The sequence below is a fragment of the Psammomys obesus genome, unplaced genomic scaffold, assembly GCF_907164565.1.
Source record: "Psammomys obesus unplaced genomic scaffold, mPsaObe1.curated_primary_1811, whole genome shotgun sequence".
Classification (NCBI taxonomy): domain Eukaryota; kingdom Metazoa; phylum Chordata; class Mammalia; order Rodentia; family Muridae; genus Psammomys; species Psammomys obesus.
In genome coordinates this window covers 2911875-2934178 of record NW_026590503.1, presented here as the reverse complement: position 1 = coordinate 2934178, position 22304 = coordinate 2911875, and the positions used below count along the sequence as shown (strand labels likewise).

The window sequence follows — 22304 nt, the reverse complement described above, 5'->3', positions numbered from 1 at the left end:
TCTTTCTTTCTTTCTTTCTTTCTTTCTTTCTTTCTTTCTTTCTTTCTCTTTTCTTTCTTTCTTTCTCTCTCTCTTTTCTTTCTTTTTTCTCTTTTCTTTCTTTCTCTCTCTCTTTTCTTTCTTTCTCTATTTCTCTTTCTCTCTTTCTTTATTTATCTCTCTTTCTTTTCTTTCTCTCTCTTTCTTTCTTTCTCTTTCTCTTTCCTTTCTCTCTCTTTTTCTCTATTTCTTTCTTTCTCTCTTTCTCTCTCCCTCCTTTCCTCCCTCCCTCTCTTTCTCTCTCTCTCTCTCTCTTTCTTTCTTTCTTTCTTTCTTTCTTTCTTTCTTTCTTTCTTTCTTTCTTTCTTTCTTTCTTTCTTTCTTTCTTTTCAGGTTGGTTGATTCTGTAGGTTTTCCTGTGGTGTCTTTGACCCTTCTAGCTCCTTCAGTCCTTCCCCCCGCTTCTGCATGATTCCCCAAGGTCCACCTAATGTTTGGCTGTGGGTCTCTGCACCAGTTTCCCTCAGTTGCTGGGTGAAGTCCTTCTGATGACAGTTATGCTAGGCTCCTGTCTACAAGACCATCATTAACAGTGTCAGGGGTGGGCTCCCTCTCGTGGCATGGGTCTCAAGCTGGACCAGTCATTGATTAGTCATTTCTGCAATTTCTGCCCTGTCTTTGCTGCTGAACATCTTGTAAGCAGGACAAATTGTAGGTCAAAGGCTTGAGGCATTGGAAGCCTTGCCTGGTTACAGGAGATGGCCGGTTCAGGATCTGTATCTCTCATTTCTAAGAGTCTTAGCTAGGGTCACCCTCATAGATTCCTGGAATTTTCAATTGTTCTAGATATGTAGCTCATCATAGAGATGCTCCTATCCCCCATCCAGTTTTCTGTCCCTCTGTCCTCCCTCACCTCTATTCCCATCTCCAACTTACCTCTGTCGAGTTCTCTTCTCCTTGTTCACCCATGATGTCTATTCTATTTCCGCTTCTCAGTGAGGTTAATGTATCCCCCTTTGAGTCCTCCTTGTTACTTAGCATCTTCGGTCTGTGGCTTGTAGCATGGTTGTCCTGTACTTGGCTAATATCCACTTATAAGGGAGTATATACCATGTTTGTCTTTCTGGATCTGGGTTACCTCACTCAGGACGTTCTTTTCTAGGTCCAATCATTTGCCTGAAAATTGCATGATGTTTTCTGTTTTTAATAGCTGAGTAGTAGTCCATTGTGTAAATGTACCACAGTTTCTTTACCTGTTTTTTTTGGTTGAAGGATATTTAGGTTGTTTCCAGTTTTTCACTATTAAGAATAAAGCTACTATGAATACAGTTGAGCAAATGTCCGTGTGGTTTGGTGGAGCATCTTTTGGGTGTATGCACAAGAGTGGTACAGCTGGGTCTTGAGAAGCATCCATTCCCAATGTTTCTGAGAAACCGCCAGATATTGATTTCCACAGAGTTATACAACTGTAATCTCCCACCAGCAATGGAGGGGTGTTCTTCTGGATCCATTTCCTTGCCAGCATGAGCTATCATTTGAGTTTGTAATCTTAGACATTCTAAGGGGTATAATATAGAATCTTGGAGTCATTTTGATTTGCATTTCCCTGATAATTAAGGTGAAGATTTCTTTAAGTGTTTCTCAGTGATTAGATATTCCTCTGTCAAGAATTCTCTATTTAGATCTGTACCCCATTTTTAATTCAGTTATTTGGATTGTTGATGCCTAGTTTTTGAGTTCTTTATATAGTTTGTATATTAGCCTACTGATAGATGTAGGGTTGGTAAAGATCTTTTCCCAATCTGTAGAGTGCCATTTTGCCCTATTGACAGTGTCCTTTGCCTTAAAGAAGCTTTTCAGTTTCATGAGGTCCCATTTATTAATAGCTGATCCACTTGGACATGAATTTTGTGCAGGGTGATAAATATGGATCTTTTGTGTTTTTCTACTTGTAGACATCCACTTAGAGAAGCACCATTTGTTGAAGATGCTGTCTTTGTTCCATTGTATAGTTGTGTCTTCTGTGTCAAAAATCAAGTGTTCATAGGTGTGTGGGTTTACTTTTGGGTCTTCAGTTCAATTCCATTGATCAACCTGCCTGTTTTTATGACAATACCACACAGTTTTTATTACTATTGCTCTGTAGTACAGCTTGAAATCAGAAATGGTAATAACTCCAGAAATTCTTTTATTATATAGGATTGTTTTAGATATTCTGGGGTTTTGTTTTTCCATATGATGTTGAATATTGTTCTTTCAAGTTCTGGAAAGAATTTTGATGGGAATTGCATTGAATTTGTTGATTGCTTTTGGTAAGACAGCCATTTTTACTATGTTAATCCTACCAATCTATAAGCGTTCTTCACCTTTTAGTTAATTTGCAAAAGAGTTCATCAATTTTATTTATTTTTCAAAGAACCAACTCTTGCATTAATTGTATTTTTTGTTTCTTTGTTTTCTATTGATTTTTGCTTTGAGATTGATTATTTCTTCCCATATACTTCTTTTGAGTATGCTTTCTATTCTAGAGCTTTCAGGTGCTATGAAATCTCTTCAACTTCTTTTTAAATGTAGGAAATTAGTTCTATGATCTTGCCTTTTAAAATTGCCTTTATTGTGTATATTGTGTCCCATAAGTTTGGTATGTTATGTTTTTATTTTCCTTCAATTTTATAAAGTTTTCTTTTTTTCCCTCTAATTTATGTCTTGACCGATTTTACACTTAGTAGAGAGTTTAGTTTCCATGAGTCTATAAGCTTTCTGTTGTTGATATCCAGCTTTAATCTGAGATGATCAGATAGGATCTAGAGTGTTATTTCAATTTTCTTTTATCTGTTGGGACTTTGTGTCAACGTATGTGGTCAGTTTTAGAGAAAGTTCCATAAGCTTCTGAGAGGATGACACATTCTTTTGTGTTTGTATGAAATGCTCTCTCTGTTACATGTGTTTGGTGACATCAGCTAGCTGCAGCTTTTCTCTGTTCAGTTTTTGTCTGATAACCTGTGTCTTGGTGACAGTGATGCACTGATGTCTCCCATTGTCAGCGGGTGAGGGTCAATCCGTGACGTAAGCTGTGGTAATGTTTCTTTCATGAACTCGGGCGCCCTTGTTTTGGTGTAGAGATGTTAAGAATTGTAATATCTTCTTGGTGAAGTTTCCCTTTGATGAGGATGTGGTGTCCTTTCCTATCTCATCTGATTAGTTTTGGTTTGAAGTGTATTTAGTCAGATATTAAAATGGCTGCACCACCACTTTTCTTCTTAGCTTCCTTTGCTTGAAATATCTTTTTTTTTTTTTTTTTGTCCTTTTACCCTAAGGCATGTTAAGGCATATTAAGGTTTTTATATTAAGTTGTGTTTCTTGGATGTAGCAGAAGGATGGGTCTTGTTTTCACATCCATTCTGTTAGTCTGTGTCTTTTTACTGGGGAACTGAAACATTGAGGTTGAGAGTCCAATGACCAGGGTTTGTTGGTTCTCATTGTTTTGTTCTGTGGTGTGGGTTTCCCCCTGTTTTGATTGGCTTGGGTGATATTATTTATTCTTTGTGTTTTCTTGGATATAGTTAGTCTCTTCAGGTTGAAGTTTTACTTTCAGCATTTTTTGTAGAACTGGATTTGTAGAAAGATACTGCTTAAATTTGTTTTTATCATGAATATTTTTATTTTCTTCACCTATTGTTATTGAAAGTTTTGTCGTCTGGAACAGTATCTTTAGTCACAGATTGGTTTTTTTTCTTTCTTTCTTTCTTTTAGAATATCTGTCCAGACCCTTTTAGATTTTAGAGTCTCATTAACAAGTCAAGTGTTATTCTATTATTCTATTATATTTTAGTTTATATTCTTCCTCTGCAACCTTTGATAGTTTTTCTTTGTTCTGCACATTTATTGTTTTGACTGTCAAGTGTGTGGAGGATTTCTTTGCTGGTCCAGTCTATTTGATGTTCTGTATGTTTCTTGGACTTTGATTGGCATTTTCTTTTATGAGTTTGTTGAAAATATGTCTGAGTGTATTCTCCTTCCTCTATTCCTATTAGTTGTAGATTTTGTCTTTTCATGGTGTTCTGATTTTCTATATGTTTTTTGCCTGGAGCTTTTTAGATTTAACATTTACTTTGACAGAGGTGTCCATTTAGTCTCTCTTGTCTTCTGTGACTGAAAGTTTCTCTTCCATATCTTGTATTCTGTTGGTGAGATTTGCCTCTGAGTTTCCTGTTTGAATTCCTTAATTTTTTTTTATCTCCAAATTTCTCTCAGTTTGGGTTTTCTTTATTGGTTGTATTTATGCTTTTCTATCTGGAACTATTTTATTAATTTCCTTCCAGTGTTTGTGTTTTCATGGATTTCTTTAAGGAATTTATTAATTTCCTTTGTAAAGACCTCTATCATATTCATAAAGGCTGTTTTAAAGACATTTTCTTGTGCTTCATCTATATTGGAACACTCAGGGCCTTCTGTGGTAGGGTTCCTGGGCTCTAGTGGAGACTTTGTTTCTGCTGTTATTGATTGTGTTTTTACCCTAGTGCTCGGGCATCTGGGATTGAGAAGATTGTGATTCTAGGTGCTGATTTCTGTTCTTGTCTTTGTTGGGTGGATGTTTTGTTCATTGGTTTCTGTTGCCATCTGTGGTTCTCAGGAGAAGGTGGTGTCTGTGTATTGCCTGACAGGAAAAAAAATTCTGTGATCCATTGGGAATTCCAGGTAAAGTTTTTGTTGGTATTGGGAGCTGACACGTAGGGATGGATATGGGCTAGAGATGGGGTGTCCACAGGAAGAAGGACAGCAGTGTGCACCACCTGGACATGGTTAGTGCCCTGGGAAGGAGGGCAGAGAGGGAGGAGAGGCCATAGAAAGTAGTGTGCTAGCTACAGAGGGGGAATGAAACTCGGGGGTGCACATGAAGAAGAGGGGCAGTGAAGAGCTGAAGCTCTTCTGGCCATTATGGCTGCTGAGTTCCCAAGGAACATTGATGGTAGTTGGCTTCTGAGACAAAGGGAAGGACTGGTGAGGAAGACTTTGGGAGAAGGTCTGTGTGGTCCACTGGAAACTGGGGCAGTGGGCATAAGGAGGCTGAAGCGGGTGGCCTGCTAGAGAGGTGGGGATGAGACTGAGGGATTGGGCTTGGAGAAGAGGTGCAAGAGTGGAGGCATGGACACCACCTACTCAAGTGCCTGGCCAGCATGGCTGGCTTGTCAATCTTTTCTTAAAGTGGTATTTTAATAGCCTGGGCTGCAATGTGGTAATTAAAGATGAACCATGTTGGTTTTGCAGAAATTATTCTTAGTTCTTAGTCTGAAAAACAGCTTGGGGCCTTGGTGACCTTGGTTCTTTGGATGGACGTGCTTGAAACTGCAAGTTCTTAGAATGGTGCTTTATTCTGACCTAGAGAGGACCGTGCTTGGGCCCCCAGCAGGGTTCACTGCTGGCTAACTTTACCAAGCGTTTGTTATCCTGTGAGATAACAAAGTAGGTTCTATTGAAATGCACTGTTTAGTAAATCGTTTCCTCCTAAAGGACTAGCTGTTCTGACTGGGAGTCACAGTGCTTCTGTGCTCCAGCAACTCCTCCCTGGTGAAGCTGTGAGTCACGTTGGTGGGTTTCTGCTCGCACACTCAGTGTGGCTGGCAGTCTGGAGCAGGACATGCATTCAGTCCAGCAAAGGGGCTTTCCGATGCTCCTCCCACCTTTGGTTCTGTGCACATCTGAAAATGTACTGTCTTAGTTGTGTGTGTATGTTTGTGTATGGTGCTGGGCCACCAACCCAGGGACTCACACATGCTGGGCAAGCAGCTCACCTCTAAGTGACATTCCAAGTCTTCCGGTCATTTTCACCTGCAGATTTCAGCAGCATCACAGCTGTCCACATGGCTGTGTGTCCGGCACACTACGCATGTCCTCGTTTTCCCTCACCAACACTCTGTCCCTGTGAAACAGTGGCCATCTAGCCTTCTCTCCACCCTTTCTGACCCTCAGCACACTGTCTTCCAGATCTGGCTTCTATGACCGTGCCTTGCCAAGACTCTGCTTTCAAGCTTGGCAAATTTTTATGAACTGGGAGGCCAATATGGTGGTAATTTCTATGTAAAGATAAGGCAGCTCCATGGTTTGTGCTTTGAGGTAGAGCAGTAAGTAGAGATTATTATAATGTTGTCCTTCTGGGCATGCAGGACTATGGACTTACACTGAGGTCAGAGAGGGTGAATCTGTGTGTGTTTGTTCATGTTTGTGTTTGTCCATGTGTGGGAAGTGTGTGTGTGTGTGTGTGTGTGTGCGTGCGCGTGCGCGCGCACATGTGCACATGTGCGTGTTTGCCAGGAGCTGACATCGGATGTCTTCCACAGCTGCTTTTCACCGTTGAGACAAAGTCTCTCACTGAACTTGGGGCTCACCCGTTCTAGACTGGCTGTTTAGTGAGCTCCAGGAATCCTACTGTCTCTGCTTTCCTGGTTTACAGGTATAGGCAGTGACAGGTGGCTTTTTACCTGAGTGTGTGGTCAGGTCCTCACGCTCCTTTGGAATCAGTTTACTAGATGACCCATATTCCCAGGCCCTAGGTGAGTCTTGAGAGCGGGACGATGGGTGCAGGCCACGGTCACTGGCTCATGGTAGACCTGGGGTAGAACAGGAAGTAGAAGCCTGTCCCTCTGGGGTGTAGTGCCTGTCCCCAGGAGGTTCTTGTTCACTAGGTAGATGGTGAAGTGGAGCTTCCTCTGAGGGCACTGATGACCACACTTCCTGCCATGGTGGCGTGTTCCCCCTTCTGTGCTTCTGGGATGGATAGCTGTAGTGGCACCATGTGCAAACACACACAGCCTGCCGTCCACAGAAGAACAGGGATGCTCAGCAGGCCCGGGCTTGCAGATGGTTATAGCTCCGGGGTGGGGGGGCTCTGGCTGTGGAGGCTGATGCCACAAGGGTCTCACCAGGGTACAGTGCATGGTGAGCATCCAGGGTGCAGGGTTGTGAAAGTCAGTCTGACTTTGCTGTAATAACCTCCAGAGCTCTGATGCCCAAAACAGGGTGGCCCTTTCACATCCAGCTTCCCTCAGTTTACTAAGGGGACTGGGGGCGAGGGTGGGGTGGGCAACCTCTTCTATTTCCAGGGCAAGTCTGTGCTGGGACTGGTGGGCCTCTGCATGGGTGCTGTGGCACGCGAGTGACTCTACAGTGCCTTCGGGAATTCAGCGAGGGCCTCCTTGCTGCGGGTCTGCCGTGGCATGCAGGTGGTGTGGGGGCAGGAGTGGGTGAGCTAGATGGAAGGAGGGAAGGGCTCTGTGACGGAGCGTTAGAAGCCACTTCTCTCCCTTCCTCCCTCTGGAAGGTGGCTGGGAGTATCTTAGGGCAGGCCATGGATAGCTGTTCTGGTAATGGCTACCTTCCAGGTAAGGGAGGGACTAGGAGTCTGTCCTGTTTGTCCACATGACTACTGCTTCCATTTTGTGCTGGTTCTACCCCCCATCATGCCTTTCTCTTCTCACCTGAGCAGTGGATGGAACCCTCGAGGCTGATAAGGTCAGCAGCTGGTTACTTGGCAACGTTGCTGCAGGGCTGCTGATTGGCGGCTGCAGATGAGCCCCTCTCCGCTGCTTATCTTCACACCCCGGCTCTTCACCAAATGCTCCTGAGCTACATAGAAAACTCATCTTGCTGAGCGGGAGCCCAGGCTCGGGTATCCCTGTCTAGGCCTGGCCCAGGGCAGAGGTGCAGGATGTCCAGGCCAGCAGCTGCTCTGTGCTCAGGCAACCATGAAGGAGCCATGCCTGCAGAGCTGTGATGGCAGAGCCCTCGTGGGTCAGCAGGCCACGCCAGCTGGGCACTTTCTGCAGGGCTCCCTTCCTCCTTCCTTCTTCCTAAGTGTAGACTCACTCTTCCTTGCTCCCCCCTCACTCTCCCTCTCCCTGCCACCACATCCCTCTATGAAGTTCAGGGTGGCTTGAAGCTCATGATCCCTTTGTCTCTACCTCTCTAGGGCAGGGATCCCTATACCCAGCTCTGCCTCCTTTCAGATTAGCCATGAGGAATGTCTCTCCTCGGACTGCAGCTCTGAGAGCGGCTGACAGACCGTGTTCAATCCTTCTTTCTGCTCTGCTGCTCTCTGTTCTCAAATCTTGGTTGTTAGTTTTGTTTGTTTGTACGAGACTGTAGAATTTCAGTATTGGAAAAACTGCTCAGATAATTTGGCTCTATCATGCCATTTCCAGAAGAAACAAATCCGAAGAGCCACATGGAGGCTGTATAACTGTTTATCTCTGGGCCAGTATTTCTTGAAGTTTCCCAGCAAGGTCTAACGGTGACCAGGAGGAGGCTGGATTCATCTGGTTTCTATAGTGACCAGCACTCAGCCCCGTTAGACTATAGTTTTCATGGTTATCACTATGCTGGGCCACAGTTTCCATGGTCACCATGATGCTATTGGGTTTGCCCACAGTTCTGATAACGGCCACAATGAGGCTGGGTTCATTCTATTTTTGCTGTGACCACTATGCCATTGTGTTGGTTTATCATTTCCTTGGAAACTGTGGCAAGATTAAGTTGATTCACAGTTCTGATGGTGTGGCTGGGTTGGCCCAGAGTTTCCATAGTGACCCCAATGAAGCTGGCTTGGTCCACAGTTTCCATGGTGACTGTGATGTGGCTGGGCTGACTCACAGCAGCTTTCATCTGCTGACTCACTTTTTTCTTTATTTCTCCATAAAAAATTCCAAGAGAAAACGTGTTTGTTAGAAATTGCTCTTGATTTTTTTTTTTTTTAGCTCATTTAAACACTATTGAATATTGCAGTGAGATATGCTGCTCAAACGTCCAGCCCCTCACATGAAACCTGAGTTCCTTGTAGACAGAAGCTGTGCCCTTTTGTCTTTGTTGAGGTTGCTGCCTAGGCCCCAGTGCACCCGTGGCTGGGGATGTGTGTGCAGAGTTGGGTTGGCTGTTCATCGCTCAGGGAGGTGTGACACGCCCATCGCTGCATGTCACACGGTTGTCATTATCATTTCCTTCATTTCTGCAGCGTTGGACATGGGTGGACTGCAGGGCTTTGTTCATGCTGGGCCATGCTCGGATGCGGAGATATGCATCAGCTCCTTGTTTGTTTTAGCTTCTGGAGAAGATTTTATCAACAATGACGATCAGCTTGCACAGTCCATTTACTTAGAGTGACCCTCTTTCATGTTTGGTGTCTTAAAGTCCCAGTTGTGAGGATGAACATTATCTACTAAAATGCCAAGATGTCATTTTCCCCGTGTGTGTGTGTGTGTGTGTGTGTGTGTGTGTGTGTGTGTGTATGTGTGTGTATGAGATTGGCTTTCCATCGTAATGAGGAAAACTCGAGTTAGTGTTGGAGGCTCCTAGATGGTGTCATGATGCAATGAGTGGCAGCTTGGCTACGTTCTGGGTGCCCGTGAAGGTCTGTGTGCTTACCTCTGCCTGTCTACCTCAGAGCCGCCCATGGCTTCCTTTCCCGTTCATTCTCCTCACAGTGCCAGGCCAGCTCTGTGCTATCGTCCGGAGGGGTGGGAGCTGGGCTTGGAGCTTGGTCCTGTGGCGGTGAAGGACCTGGCAGTTTGAGGGACCTCTCGTGTGATTTCTAAGGGATCTGCTGCACTCCTCCGGCACCAGCCTGGCCGGCTGGCTCTGCAGTAGCTGTGCGGCTCTTCTTGTGGTCAGTGGTGTGGGAACCAGCAACTGTCTTCCCTGTTTCTCCTGATCTCCAGCTAACATGCATGTTGCTGAGACTCTGCACAGTCTGGAGCAGAGCACTGACCGGAAGGGCACAAGATACCTCCGAGAACGAGGAGTGGTCCCTGCTGGCAGCTTGGGCAGCCCAGATTACAGTCACTCTGCATCAGCTATTTCTGTAAACAGTGTTCGAATGGACCTTAGAACGAGCTAAGCTCTTAGTCTCACTGTAGGAAACTGGAAAATGACTCCCAGTTGTGACAGAAGTGGCCAGAAGCCACACCCTGCTGGTCGCATGCCAGGGAGCATTGCTTCTCCACTCCTGTGAGTGTAGGTGGCCTGGGTGTCTGGAAACTGTAGAGTGCAGGGCACAGAGCAGCTCTGAGGCCCAGGTGTGATGGAACATTAAGGGAAGTGGGTAAAACTCGAGCACTTAGTTTTCAGAACCTTGTTCGTAAGCCCAGGTCCTATGTCACCTCTAACTCTGACTTTAAATTGGACTCCATAATTTTCTTCGACATTGACGCAGTAAAGTGGCAAATGCCCAGTCAGATGGCAGAGAGACATAGGGGCAGTGACTGCCAGTGCCAGGGCACAGGCTGTGCCCCAGGAGCTCTGGACCAGGGCAGCCGCTTGCCTCGCAGGCCCTTGGGCTTAGAGATGGAGTGAGAGGCTCCAAGCAAAATGTGCTTTGCGGCTTCCAGCAGCCACTCCTCCAGCCTGGGCAGTTTCTTCTCTAGGGTGTGGAATTGTTTGATTGTCATCTGCCTGTGTCACTAGGTGTTCATCTGGACACAGCCCTGCCTTCCGCTACTGGCTCTTGTGAATGCACCATTGGCCTGGTGCAGGCTCCTTCACGGGGGCTGCTGTGGGTATCTGGATGTGCCGGAATCCATCGTCTGTCGTAGGCATGTGGCGGAGGAACAAGCTTTCCCTGAATTTGAACTTCTGCTGTTATCCTGGGGCATATGGGCACACAGTATGTGCCAACTGCTCTGGCATAAACTCCAGAGTGTCATCCCTGAAGGACGACAGAGCTGCCCGGGAACCATGTGGGGGTGAGCCCATTCGCTCTGAAATGCCTTTTAAATGATTATTCCTCAAAACTTCTGCTTATTCTGACCACCTAGAATATTGGTTGGCCGTGGGTCACGACTGAGTCGAGCTGCTCACGGCTGTGAACACTCAGAACACATAGCTTGATGCAGGATTTTCTCTCGTCGCTGTGGTGGTGTCTGGGCATGCCCGTTTGTGACACTGCTGTTCCTCAGCGCTCTCTGGAGGCTCCTGTCTGCCTAGCACAGGGAAATGAACAGGGTGTGGCTGTGGAACGGTGAAAGATTGGCTTGTCACTGGGGTGCACAATCTGTTTCTGTCCGTGGAGGAAATGGACAAAGCTAATATTGGACGTCAGGGTACGTGTCTTGCACTGGGCCCTACACTGTTGCTTCTTCCTCCAAGCCCCGGCGGTTTGTTGTGTCTGGGCTGAGGTGGTGACTGTGGTGATGACTCCTGAGCTCTCTAGGGCTCGGAACAACAGTCCCACCCAGCTCCCTCACTGGGCTCCAGTTACTCTAGAGACGGAGAGGAGTGATGTGTTAGCTGCCACCTGCCCTGTGCAGAGGGACTGCAGGGCAGCCTCTTGACCTCTTGGGGCACCATGACTCTCACCAGGAGAGGGGGTCATGGAAGTTACAGCAGGTTGGGCTAGCTCAGAATTAAGTGAGTTGAGTGTCAGTACACTCACACGTACACACACAGGCACACACAGAGACAGTTACACACCAACACATGCACACACAGATACACGCAGATACACCTAGATACACACAGAAGCACATACAGGCACACACACACACACACACACACACAGGCACACACACACACACACACAGGCACACACACACACACACACACACAGGCACACACACACAAAGGTATTCAGTGGTTTCAGAAGAAGCTATGTCTCCATCCTGTGTAACTGTGGTAACCTGATCTTCCAAGTCAAATAGTGAGAAGCTTTGGGGAGAAAGAAGGCAGATGTTGGCCGTGATGGTGTTCTGAATGGCACAGCTCTCAGAAGAATGCAGGATCTGCGAAGCAGAAGTGATCTCGGGCCTCACTGTGCCTTGTTTTTCCACGATGAGATTACAGGACACACACACAGAACCTTAGTCTTTTCACAAACACAGACAAACACGCGCACACTCCCCTGCCTCGGTGACTGAGGCGCAGCAGGAATCCCTCCTGTCCTGGAGGTGTGTGCCCAAGCTTAGGACAGTGCGAGGTGGTGTGTGTGGAATTTTTGTGTCCTCACGTGCAGGGCTGGGGTATTGCTTGCACGTTTTGTATGCTATGCTCCCTCACAGAGGTCCACCCTCCTGACGAACCTCCTTCCAAAGGCCCAGCTGTTAACGGCCTCACTTCAGGGTGAGCCTTCAGCACAGCCGTTTGCGGCACACTGGACGTGCTGCCTGTCGTAGCAGTGCCGTGGGGACGCCCGGGGACGTAACGGACATACTTAGTAGGTGGCTGCGGTGGCAGGCCCGGAGCTCTGCTCTCCTCCCTCTCTTCAGGGTGCCTCACCTCCAGAAAGGAGCTGCTCATTCATGCTAACCCCACCCTCCCTGGTCCTGGCTCCTGGCTTGTCTGCCGGGCGGCTGCTGCTTGCTCACTGGCAGCAGCGTGCATATTGCCGGGTTTACCATGGCAGACCCGTCATGGTCCTGGGAGATGAAAAGACAGGCACTCCAGAAAGGGTTAGGCAGCGGCTGCACCATTGCCCAGCACTTCCACACACCCTCACCGCATCCCACTGTGGACACAGACGTGTCGTGGGCAGCACTGTTGTGTTCTGAACAGAGCTAGTCATGCCAGTGAGCCCACAGGTGCTCTGCTGGACACTGTTCCTCTGCTTTCTGTGGCTAGCCCATGTATGGCTCCGAGCTACAATGAAATCATCTAAAGGTTGTTCAAGCCCTGCTTAGCTCCAGGTTTCATTTGGTTTTAAATGTTTATGTAGATAAGTAGTAATAATGCTTACAAAAGAAAAGTCTTGAGTTTGAGAGATGGTGGGGAGGCTTGGGAAGAGGTGGACACTGAAAAGGAGTGAAGCTGTGAATATGGCACCCCCTGACTGTTTCTGAGGTCTGGCCACCAGGCTCCAGCAGCCCTCAGTTGCTTCTCTAAGGCCCACCCTTGACCTGCTGAAGTGTTTGCAGCAGAGCCAGGAGCTGACAATGCAGAGCTCTCTGAAAAGAGGAAGACACTGCGTCCTTACTGTAGAGATGGGAGCGGAAGACACCCCAGAGAAAGCCGTGCCCATCACCTAGTCCGGACAGTTTTCTCCAGCAGGAGGAGACTTGGAGTACCACATATACACCGCTCTTCAAAATCAGCTGGGCATGTGGGTCATAGCCCGAGAGGAAGGAGCTGGGGGTCGCCTCCTGTGGATTATGACAGTCTGTGGGGCTGAAGCCTTGGCCACGTTCGCTCTGCTGGCCTTTACGGGGAGGGGCAGTGGAGATGGCTTCAGCCTCCACAGACTCTAGAATGTACAGATAGAAAGTGACCTTGACAAATCATCGAGGCAGGGTCAGGAGGGTCACCTGGAGGGAGACACTGAGGGTGAGCGTGGAGTAGTGCCTGGCAGTGAGGACACATGGATAGCGGTCACTCAGGTGATTAACAAGGTAGGGGCAGGAAGCTCTGTGTGCCAGGAAGTGCTGTGGTGGTGTGAACAGCAGTGATTCCCACAGACTCAGGTTTGAATGCTCAGTCAGTAGGGAGTGGCATTGCTAGGAGGTGTGCCCTTGTTGGAGTAGGTGTGGTCTTGTTAGAGGAAGCGTGTCACTGGGGGTGGGCTTTGAAGTTTTAAATGCTCAAGCCAGGCCCGGTGTCTCTCTCTTTCTTCCTGATGCCTGACAATCCAGATGCAGAACTCTTGGTTCCTTCTCCAGCACCATGTCCACCTGCATGCCATCATGCTTCCTGCCGTGAATAATGGAGTAAACCTCTCACCCTGTAAGCCAGCCCAGTGTCATGGTGCCTCGCCACAGCAATACAGACTCCAATGCACACAGATCCTTACTGCGCTCACTAACCTGCAGTTTGTTCCAGTCCTTGCCACTGCTGCCACAGATGGGGCTCTGTCGGGGTCTTCGTCCCTGTGAGGGAGTCTCTGTCCTCGTTGCTGGCCTGCAGCTGGGTCCAGGCCCTGCAGTGTCCTTATCTAAGTCATTGTGTCCTCATCCTGCAGAAGGGTCCCCACCCTCGTGGCTGGCTCTGTGGATGGTTACCCCGCAGAGGGGTGTCTGTCGTGTGACAAAACTTTTCCTGGGGAGACAGGGAATTCATGACAGGCCAAAATATGGATCCAGCGTGGTGAGGCATGAGTTTTGTCAGGGTTGCTTACAGGAATACGGGTGAGGGCTTACAGGGGCAGGAGTGACTTAAGGACAGCAGCCCCACCAAGGCCCGCCCCACACAGGGAGTGACAGAAGCTGGGACCCGGGAGCGCACAGCACGGCCTCCGGAGAGTGTCCTTTCCAGGGGTCTCCCAGGGAGCCAGTCTCAGAGTCTTCCAGGCAGCTCACCTCTGTCCCCACAGAGGGGCCGCTTTCGTCTGATCAGTTGGGGCGCCCTGGACAGCGTGGGTCAGAACTGCAGCACCTCTGCCGTCTGTCTGGGTTGGAAATCTGGCTGTGGGGATGCAACCACGAGGGGTCGCTGTTGCTGCTTCTTCCTCGCTGGCCACTTGAGTGACCACATTCGGCTGAAGACAGTGGAGAATAGTTCAGTTTTTAAAATGCAGCCGCTGGACTCACTGTGGGGGCTGGGTTAGCAGGGACCAGGTTTCCCAGGACAGCGTGTTCTGCTGCAGTGTCTCGGTGCTTTCGGAGTTAGCTGGGCGTCTGGCTTCCCGCCGCACTCTGGGGTAATATGTAGATACAGCCGGTGGCCCGCCCCCCCCCCCCCCCCCCCCCCCCGCGAGCACGTGTGGTGTCTTCCGGGGTACAGCGCTCTCCAAACCTAAATGCACACTATAGCTCATTGCTCTGGGCCCTGGAAGGAAACAAGTGGGCTCCTCGCCCCAGCCCTGGTAAATGCCACTTGTGCATGCAAGAATTCTGCTTATGTTTTTTGCACAAGTTCTTGCCTTCTGCATAAAGGTCTCAACACAACCTCTAGTAAAAGCTTTGCAGGGACTGTAACTGTGACTCCTGTCCTGACTCCTCTCCCTTGTGAATCACGAATGCATTTCTATGCCATTAAAGAAACTGAGATCAAATGATTCTTTGTGCATTCTGTTTGCCCAAATCACCTCACAGATGGTTGGACAGGGCGATGTGCTTGCTGTGAGGATGCAGCCAAGTTTTTCCCCCCCATCATAGGAAATCAGAGGAATCAGAGGAAGATGTGGAATTGAGTCCTAAGTCTGCAGGTCTTCCTGAAGAGCTAATGGAGAAAAGTAATGAGTCATGTGAAAATAGGCAAAGGTGATAGCAAGAAGCGAAACTGAGGCGAAATTCTGACAGAAGTACAGAATGAATTTGGCATTTAGTTCTTGGAACTCTTGGCTATCACAACGCACCCACAGTGGAGACAGAGCTGTCTCATCTTGTGAGTTTCCATCAGCCCAGGGACAGGGCTGGCCAGTCATTATTCATACAGGAAGATACCCCCTCCCTGATGGGTTCTCCATGGGTCTCTATACTGGACAACAAGTGACCATATTCTCATCAGATGCACAGTGAGGCTGTGTGTGTCTCTCAGAACGTCCTTCACTCAGACTGAGGACTTCTGGGTGGATCTAGGCGAACCCAGGCCAGTTTGTTTGCCTGCACTTCCTGGAAGTTTGACTTGATGTTTTGAGCTGTTCTTTGGAAGGGCATGCGATCACCAGAAGTAGAAAATTAACATCAGTAGAAACCCTTCCTGTCTCCATGTGTGCTGCTCTGTGAGGGGACTGGGAATGGAAGTGGCTGGGGAAACAAGCCAGCTCCCTGAGCATAAGCAGGTTGGGAAATGGGGTTAGCCATAGAAAGAACATGAGACACATGCCTTTCTGGTCCTGCCACCTGCCTGGTTCCCCAGAAAGTCCTTATCCAGCCGGACATCTGCCATGAGGCAAGGACGTCTAAACCCATGTGGTTCCAAAATACCAGAATTCCAGCTGAAGGACTGAGGCATTTCCACAGGCAGCCGCCTCACGCATGAAAGGGGAAAACAGCAGACAGGCAATATCTCTGTAAGCCACCTGAGCAGGAGGTATCACATCAGGTGCCATGGAGGTTGGAGAGAAGCCAGAGCAATGGCCTCCTTGAGACTCAGGAGGCCACTAGGAAAAGTGACATCTGTGTGTGCACACATATGTTTGATTTAGGGCTGTGCATATGTGAATGTGCAGATTTGTGAATGCTTGTGTATGGATGAATGTGTCTGAGTTGAGCCTGAGCTTGTATTGTGTGTGTGTGTGTGTGTGTGTGTGTGTGTGTGTGTGAGTGAGTGCTGCACACAGAACTGAATGAAGCTGCATGCCTGTGTGCATGTGTGGGTATACATGTTTACATGTTGAGACAGAGGCCATGTACAGTGCCACAGACCAGGAGAGAATGGCACTGTGAGAGGGTTGGGCATTTAGGAAACAGAAATGTTAGGAGTTGAAGTAACTTTTGCCTTTGGGGGCTCTATGGGACCTTGGCCACAGGAAGCAAACATATGAAGTAAAGCTTTATCCTCTTCAAAACGCCAGGAAAAACCTGTGTTTGTTCCTTTAAAGAGGGAGAAGCTGGCTTCTCACCTCTAGATCACCATTAGTAAAGGTGGCTTTAGGCAAACACATTACTTCTAGCTTCACTGCTGTGAGCGAGCCGGTGGTGGCTGCCTCCCCTCCCCCTCTCCCATCTCCAGCACTTTCCACTCTGACATGTGGACAGCAGGAGTCTGTTTCCATACCTCATGGTAGGGGTGAGCCCCACCAGGGTCTGGAGAACCTGGGGCCATCCCAAGGTGTGCTCAGAGCACAACCCTGATGGCTCAGTGATTGTGTCACTGTCCACAGAAGCGTGGGCCCGCTGTGCTGGGGCTACGGGAACTGTGGAGGGGTGCCGTAGGGGGCATCACTGCGGAGCAACCATTGGGGACAGTGTGGCCGTGTGGCAGTGACAGTGTGCAGATGGCCACCCCATGAGGCAAGCACTAGTCTCTGAAGTAGTCTTCTGTGTGAGCCAGAAAAGGTGATTACAACGTGACACCCCACCCACCCCAAAAGTGTATCTCAAACTGGACTTTTTGTTTGAAAAAGACTACCTGAGGTCCAAATCAATCGGAAGGTGTGGCTTGAGGATGACAGAGCTGTCATCACAGCAGGAAGGGAAAGAAGCAGCCACAGCAGTGCTCACTGACTCCCCGGCCCCGCCCCCCCCCCGCCCCTACAGGCCGCCCCCCCCCCCCCCCCCCCCCCCCCCCCCAAGAGCTTTCCATCCATCCTGTGACCTCTGCACTCAGTTCCAGGGTGGTCGGCGCTTCTGTGCACAACTAACCCTAAATGTGATTCCCACTTTGTAGTCACTAGTCAGAAGCAGGTTTCACATGGAAAGTGAGAATTACAGAGGCAGGGACTAGAGCAGGAGAGGGTTTGCCTGGCACGCATGAGGCACAGGCTCCAGCGCAGGTCTTAAACATGTAAATTACGAAATGAAGAGATGTCAGTGAAAGGAGGAAAAGTTCCGCTGTGCGGCTGTTGTGCCAGGGCCACAGAAGCTCCCTTCCCGCTTGCACGCTCTGCCGTGCCCCTGTCTGGTGCTTCTGAGTTCTAGTGCTCTCTGTCTGAAGTGTGCTCCATCTCATGTCATTAGGAAATGACACGTGTGAATGAGGTGTGTCTCATGTCATCAGCAAACAGCACCGAGCACGGGGCCTTCCGCTGGCTGCAGATGCAATGCCAAGCTCGCTCTGCCTTCCTGTTTCCACAGATGGCATGTTCGGGAGATGCCAGAAGGGTCCGGCGATGGACGCACGCCGATATGACATGTCACCCGGAGCCCTGCTGCACCTCAGGCTCACCTTACAGAAGCTGTCGCAAGCAGGTAGGCTGAGTGTCACTTCCTGCCCCGTGCTGCACAGGGTGCTGGGAGCTGGGGTTCTGGTGTCCATGTGAGGCCTAACCCCACCAGGGAGGGCTCTGCATGGAGTATGTACACTCGAGTTAGGAGCTCTGGCTTGCTGTGTGCACAGCAACTACAGAACTCGCAGGGCCAACATAAGGGGCGCCGAGGCTGCTTTGGTGAAGCTGGGCTATGACTGCTGTCAGGCCAGTCCCTGTGTCAGCCCAAGGGTGCTGCTTGGTTCATGCGCTCCTACCGTGCTGTTGCACGGCATTCCTGTCACCGGTTTCCGGGCTCCTGAGAAGGCAGCTTTTACATTTTCAACAATTAACACTTTTATAGCTATTACATGCACGTCTTGAAGGGACTGGTATCAGGACAAGACACCCACATTCTTGTGACAAAGGAGATTATTTGTCTTTACTGATAATGGAGGGGTCAGCGTGTGTGGCCCCTGACAGGATGGTGTCATTCCTATGAGAAGTAGCTAGAGAACAGTCTCTAATATGGGAGGATGGGGAGGAGGTGTTTCAGACTTTTTAGGCAGGAGTGTAGTGGATCTGGGGATGCTGAGGCAAAGGGGTCAATATGGAGGACTTCTAGGAGGTCAGCTAAGAGAAGTTCAGAGGAAGAGAACCACAGATGGTGGAAGGGATCTGAGTCCTTTCTAAGTTACGGGCTGAGAAAGATATTGGTGGGAAAATTTGTGAGAGGGATCCCAGTGTTAGAATTTATTAGTTAGAGGTGAGCAGAGGGGCTGTGGCCAGAGTGCATAGAAGGTGTTTAAAATAGAGTTCTGGAGAGGTGAGGCACGGGGTCAAAAGTCAGTCATGTTTATGCATTTTGGACGTGTAAGGATGGAAAGGTTTGGATAGACATGGGTGGCAGAGGGGCAGAAAGGACGTTTGACAGTTAAGGAGTTGTTTGTGAGTGGGAAGGAGGTTCAGAAGTGGATGGTAAAGTGAGTGTATCCAGGGTCATCTAGGGATCTGTGAGCAGATGATGCTGATCATCTGAGGTTTCAGGGGCCAGGTCTGGACACTGGAGCAAGATCAGTGTAAGGCTGGAGGAACTGAGAGGGACTTTCAGGCTTGTCTCGAATAACCTTCTGGACCCTTTGAACATTAATTGGTTTGAGAGCCACTCCCCTCAGGCCAGAGAGGAGACACTTTTAAGCTATCACAGGGTGGAAAAATGGTCCCTGGCCTGGAAAACAGAATTGCAGTTGTGGCCCCAATGAGGGTCTGTGTGGGGACTGTGGTGGCCCCAGTGGCATACTTGCCATCTCTGGTGTGTTTGGTCTCCGTGTTCATGGGCCTTCTCTCAGACATGTTTGTGTTCCCAGGGAGTAGGTCATTAGGGAGGATCATGTAGAGGCCATGGAAGGTAAGGCCATAGGGCTACGTGAGGCATCTGAATTGCTGGATGAAGATGGTGGGGTCTGAGGTAAGAGAATCACACGGTTTTCAACCTGGGCAAGTTCACTGAGGGAGGAAGGAACATAGCACAAGTATGCCTTTCCACTTTGCCACTGTTCCTCTGAGGGGCAGGACTGAGTGAGGGGCTGAGAGCAGTTTGTCCCTAGAAGGAGTGTGAGGAGGTCTGAAACAGGAAGGGAGCTTGTTGGTGTGGACTGGGTTGAGTGGAGAAGTGGGGGAGGGGGAGGGAGACCTGAGGACATAGAAGCCAATCTTCCTGGCCTTGTGGATATGTGGATAGAGTTGGGAGGGTGGCAGATGAGGGAGACTGTTGGGAAGGCAACTGACAAGGGTGAGTTTCATCTGCTGGGTTGAAGGATGGAGTTTCAGTTCCAGGAGCAGAAGAGTCAGGGGAGGGGCTGAGGACTTAAGAGCAAGAAGGACATGGGGTGGTGAGCAGGAGGCACAGGGAAAGCCTGGAGCAGAGACAGGATGCAGCAGAGACACAAAGGATCTCTGCCCATTTTCCTGTGTGCTCACAAAAGTTGTAAAGCTCCTGACTAATGTCAGGACCCAGAGAGCCATTGGATGGCCATTTAGATTGATGATGAAGACCAAGCCTGGGAGCTACAGTGGACAAGCTTAGGAGATTTGATGGCTGAGAGTTTATCCACTTGTGATTCTGGAGGAGACACCCTAAAAGCAATTCAGTCAGGATGGAGGGGGCAGAAGCTATCACCCTTGTTTGGTCGCTGGGTCAAGGTTGGAAGAGCAGGAATCACCATGTACCTAGAAAGACAAAACACAAGATCTCTGGGACAGAAGAATCGCCACCTAGCATCTGTCACCAAGAGAGAGACCCCAGTGGGTCTGAGGAAGAATTTGAGGCCTGTCAACAGGCCTGTCGACAGTGGGAGGACTCTGGATTCTTGTGGTGTAACCACGAAGAGGGAAAGGCAAAGCTCCTACCAAACCAGACTGGACAAAATGTGCCTAGCCAGGAGCCAGTCCACTCTAGTCCCCGTGACCAGTGAAGGTTGCTTGGGATGCCATATCTCCAGTCCAACAGGACAGATTGGTGACACCAGACACTCAATGGCTGTCACCAAATAACCTGGGGACAGTTTAGGATAACGGGGGTGGGAGGACCTACCACTCAGCTGCTGTGAGATGAGGAATCTGGTACCAGAAGGACCAGAACATGTGACAGAGTTTGGAGTAGTTACTGGTCAATCTGGGTATCAGCATCACAAAGGATCCTTACAGAGACCCAAATTAGGCACAAGCCACACCCAAATACCTATTTTCACAGAGTGGTCCTTTTTAAAGCAAGGACTAAAGGTTAAAGTGGCTTCTGGAACATGTGAAAAGGGTTGGGGGTCATTACTGGCCAATCCTAGGCACAGCATCCACCAGTATTGGCATACACACTCCAACACCAAGTTCTTAGCACAAAGAAGTCATCAAAGGACAGAGGGCAGGGAATAAGAGACAAAGACAGAGCTAGGCATCGCTGGTGCATGCCTTTAATCCCACACTCAGGGAAGCAGAGGCAGGAGAATCTCTGTGAGTTCAAGGCCAGCCTGGTTTACAGAGTGAGTTACAGGATAGCCAAGGCTATACAGAGAATCCCTGTCTCAAAAAAACTAAAAATAAAAAATAAAAAAAATGAGAGAGAGAGAGAGAGAGAGAGAGAGAGAGGCAGACAGACAAACAAAGATAGGAGATAGAGGATGAGGGAGAAGGGAAAAAGGAACAAGGATGAAGGAAAGAAATGTTTGTCCCAGGGAACAAGGATTCACTCTAGATGTAGAGGAGACCAATGTGACCCTTAGGCAAATGGCAGTTTATAAAGGTACAAGGGGAAACCCTATGTTAGGATGTGGTGTTTAATTTTGATTGGGCATGTTAATTAAGGTAGCCAAAAGTGTGCTTTCGATTGCTGGACTTTAATTCTTTGATAGCTGGACCTTGGTAGTCAGCCTCAGAAGGAGTGTATTTGTCTAATTTCTAAATCTAGGGGCACCACATCATGAAGGCCAGAGTTTGACAGCTTGCTGCTAAGATGGTCATGTCCCACCTAGCCCCAGATGAGAGGGTGCTGTGTCACAGGGTGGACACAGGGTAAAGCTCCTGGGGAGAAGAGCCCTGTGTCCTAATGACACGACTTACCTAGCACCCCAGGGAACAAGGTGGGAGGTACCCTGGATGCGGGGACAAACACGTGTTCTCCTGCAGGCTACACAATCCTTGGGAGGCTACAGTGCTCGCATTGTGGTCACAGCACTCTTCAGGGGCTGCAGTGCATCCTGGGAGTCACATTTCTCCCTGGTAGGGCTACAGCATTCTTGCAATGGTCATGACGTTTGCTGGGTGCTTCCCAGGGGCCAGATGCGTTGTTCTGTGAAGAGTCTGTGGTTAGTAAGACTTGGAGGCACTCTCCTTTTAGAAACTGACGGTGTATTGTCTTGTTAGAGGTACTGGAATGTTCTGTGGACTAGTTTAGGTTAACTCATATACTACAGGTCATTAGTGGAAATTAATGTTTCTTGTGGAAATTAATTCTTGTTTCTTTTTGTTTCTCATCTACGTTCCTTTCTCCATTGTCCACCACACTCTCTTAGTCATCAGTGGTGTCCTCTTGCCCATGGTTCTCTGTGTGGGATGATACCTATCTCCACTGTCACTCTATAGCACCTAAGCTGCTTGCCACCATGCAGCTTAGTGGTACCACCAAGCACCATCTGGTACTTCCTGGTAAACTGACCAACCAGTGTGTCAGTGTCCCAAAATGGTATCCCAAGGGGAAGAAAAGTGCCCAGAGTCTATGAGATCAGATGATGAAGATGCTCACCAATGAGGTGTCTTTGATGCAGGCCCACAAAGCCGTACTGATGTCCATGTAGTATAGACACAGGCAGCTCCTACTGATCCTATCTAGAGCACAGTTGCCCAAGTCAGCTTTTGCAGTGAATGGCAAGGGGTGCAGAAAAACCACATACAGCAGCTATGCCAGCTCATCTAGCTGAGCTTTCCCCTCTCCAGGATCATCTGTCTTCTGCCATGCAGCTGTGTTGAACAGGGCTGTGGTGGGCCACCACCCCTGACTCTTCCAAGTTTTCATAGT

The 22304-nt window shown here is 48.8% G+C and overlaps 1 protein-coding gene across 2 annotated transcripts in view; it reads left to right on the top strand.

Moving 5' to 3' along the window:
- Ptprn2 (protein tyrosine phosphatase receptor type N2) overlaps positions 1 to 22304 on the top strand; it is a 695487-nt gene that overhangs the window by 171054 nt on the left and 502129 nt on the right. For both annotated transcript variants that reach the window (XM_055607544.1, XM_055607543.1), the window contains exon 3: positions 17628 to 17741. In XM_055607544.1, coding sequence (XP_055463519.1) covers positions 17628 to 17741 — 114 coding nt within the window. The remainder of the gene's footprint in view (positions 1 to 17627; positions 17742 to 22304) is intronic.